Source organism: Trichoderma citrinoviride (genome assembly GCF_003025115.1).
Source record: "Trichoderma citrinoviride strain TUCIM 6016 unplaced genomic scaffold BBK36scaffold_279, whole genome shotgun sequence".
NCBI lineage: Eukaryota > Fungi > Ascomycota > Sordariomycetes > Hypocreales > Hypocreaceae > Trichoderma > Trichoderma citrinoviride.
The window spans coordinates 1-1579 of NW_020194987.1; the positions used below are offsets into that span (position 1 = coordinate 1).

Sequence of the window (1579 nt, forward strand, 5' to 3'; positions counted from 1 at the left end):
GTGCATCTGTCACAGGGTGAGAGCAAAAAGACGTCAGAAAAACCCTGCGGATTCGGGGGCTGAAAAAAATCTGGCTGGGAGATGAGGCAAGTGGGCGAACCTTGGTAACCTTGCCCGCAGTTGTTGACTTTGTCCCGGGCGTGGCTGATTCGTTTGAGGCGCGCATGTTTGATGTTTACCTGTGTGTATCTGTATGTTTTTTCATCTGCTGCTCGTGTGGAAGGGGGCGGGAATGGTCGATGAGAGGACCGGGATGAACTAGGAGGTGATAAGGTGCTGTATGTAGGTCGCCATGCCAAAGGTGCTGATTTTCCAGGCTGCGGCAAAATAGAGAAAAGACGAGTACAAGGCTTGCTCAGTCTTTTTCTTCACATCACTGGAAATGAAAGCAATGCTTGTGGCCCAGCTTCAGTGCTGGGTTCTACTCTTGCTTTGCAACAAACGTCAGAACAGGCTTTTGAGGAGAACAAGACGGTCTCGAGTGTGGAAAGCAGAGCAGATGGGGCCGCGGGGAGGGGTGTCAAACGGCAAGTGCCCGAGAGGACCACAAGTACAGTACAGTACGATACAGCTAGCGAGAAGAAAGGGCTAGCAGGGCATCAAATCCCTGCCACTTTGGGGCACGCAGAAAGAACTTGCGGTGGGACGAGCATGTGCTCTTGATGAAGAGCCACGCCCCCGGGAGCTTGAATACATGTAGACGGGTATGCAGGTATGCGGTTGCATATCGCTGTAGCAGCATGAGGGTTAGCGTATCTACTAAATGAATGGGCGATGCGACTCCGCACCACAGCCCTGTAGGGCTCCACACGCAAATGCTCCCCTGCTCGCTACTGTACCGTCAACAAGTCCGTCGTTGAGAGCGAGCGAGAGCGCACTTCTTGCAGGCGATTGTCTTCACGAGCGCACAGATGCTGCATCGCGCTAGCTTGCACATACAGCAGCAAGTGCAGAATCGCCATCAGAAAGGGCCTGCAAGATCGCTTCTCCAGGTGAGGTGAGGCGCCAAGATGCTGATGTGCCGCTCTGTTCGTCTGCTGCTAAGGTATGTATCTATTAACCTCACACCTCCGCACAGCAGTCCTTCGCCTAGGGGCAGAATCAGCACCAGAACCAGCACCAGCGCCAGCGGAGCAGCAGACGGACGGGATGGTGGGCCGATGGACGGCCCTGGCTGATCCGCATCCCATTCCAAATTGCTGGTCTTCCCCTCTGACCGTCCAGCCAACACAGAGCAAGGGTGCCTGCGTCGACGGGATAGGCCCTGCGTCAGATGTGCCGAGACAACGAAGAGGAAAGGCGACGATGGCCGGCCGGCTGCGAAGCACGCCGAATGGGAGAAAAGATGGCGACCCGGGCGTTTACCCCTACGAGTGCGATACGAGTCCTGGCCGGCCCTAGATCATGCTCGTGGCTGCTTGCTTGCGAAGGCAGCATAGTATTGGCTTGGCCCTTGTTTTTGTTTTCCTTCTTTTCCCCTTGTATTCTACCCCCACTCTCGAGAACCCCCCTTCTCCTACCCCTCCATCTTCTTCCCAAAGGCATCCCGCACGTCTAGCTGCAGACAAGTACAGGTTTT

The 1579-nt window shown here is 55.3% G+C and overlaps 1 protein-coding gene across 1 annotated transcript; it reads left to right on the top strand.

Moving 5' to 3' along the window:
* Window positions 1-1010: 1010 nt before the first annotated feature.
* BBK36DRAFT_1164633 (hypothetical protein) lies at window positions 1011-1558 on the top strand (the record flags this gene model as incomplete). Its single annotated transcript, XM_024894667.1, has 2 exons — window positions 1011-1028; window positions 1234-1558. The coding sequence occupies exon 2, from the start codon at window positions 1274-1276 to the stop codon at window positions 1556-1558; it is 285 nt and encodes a 94-aa protein (XP_024744800.1). The 5' UTR covers window positions 1011-1028; window positions 1234-1273.
* Window positions 1559-1579: the final 21 nt, after the last annotated feature.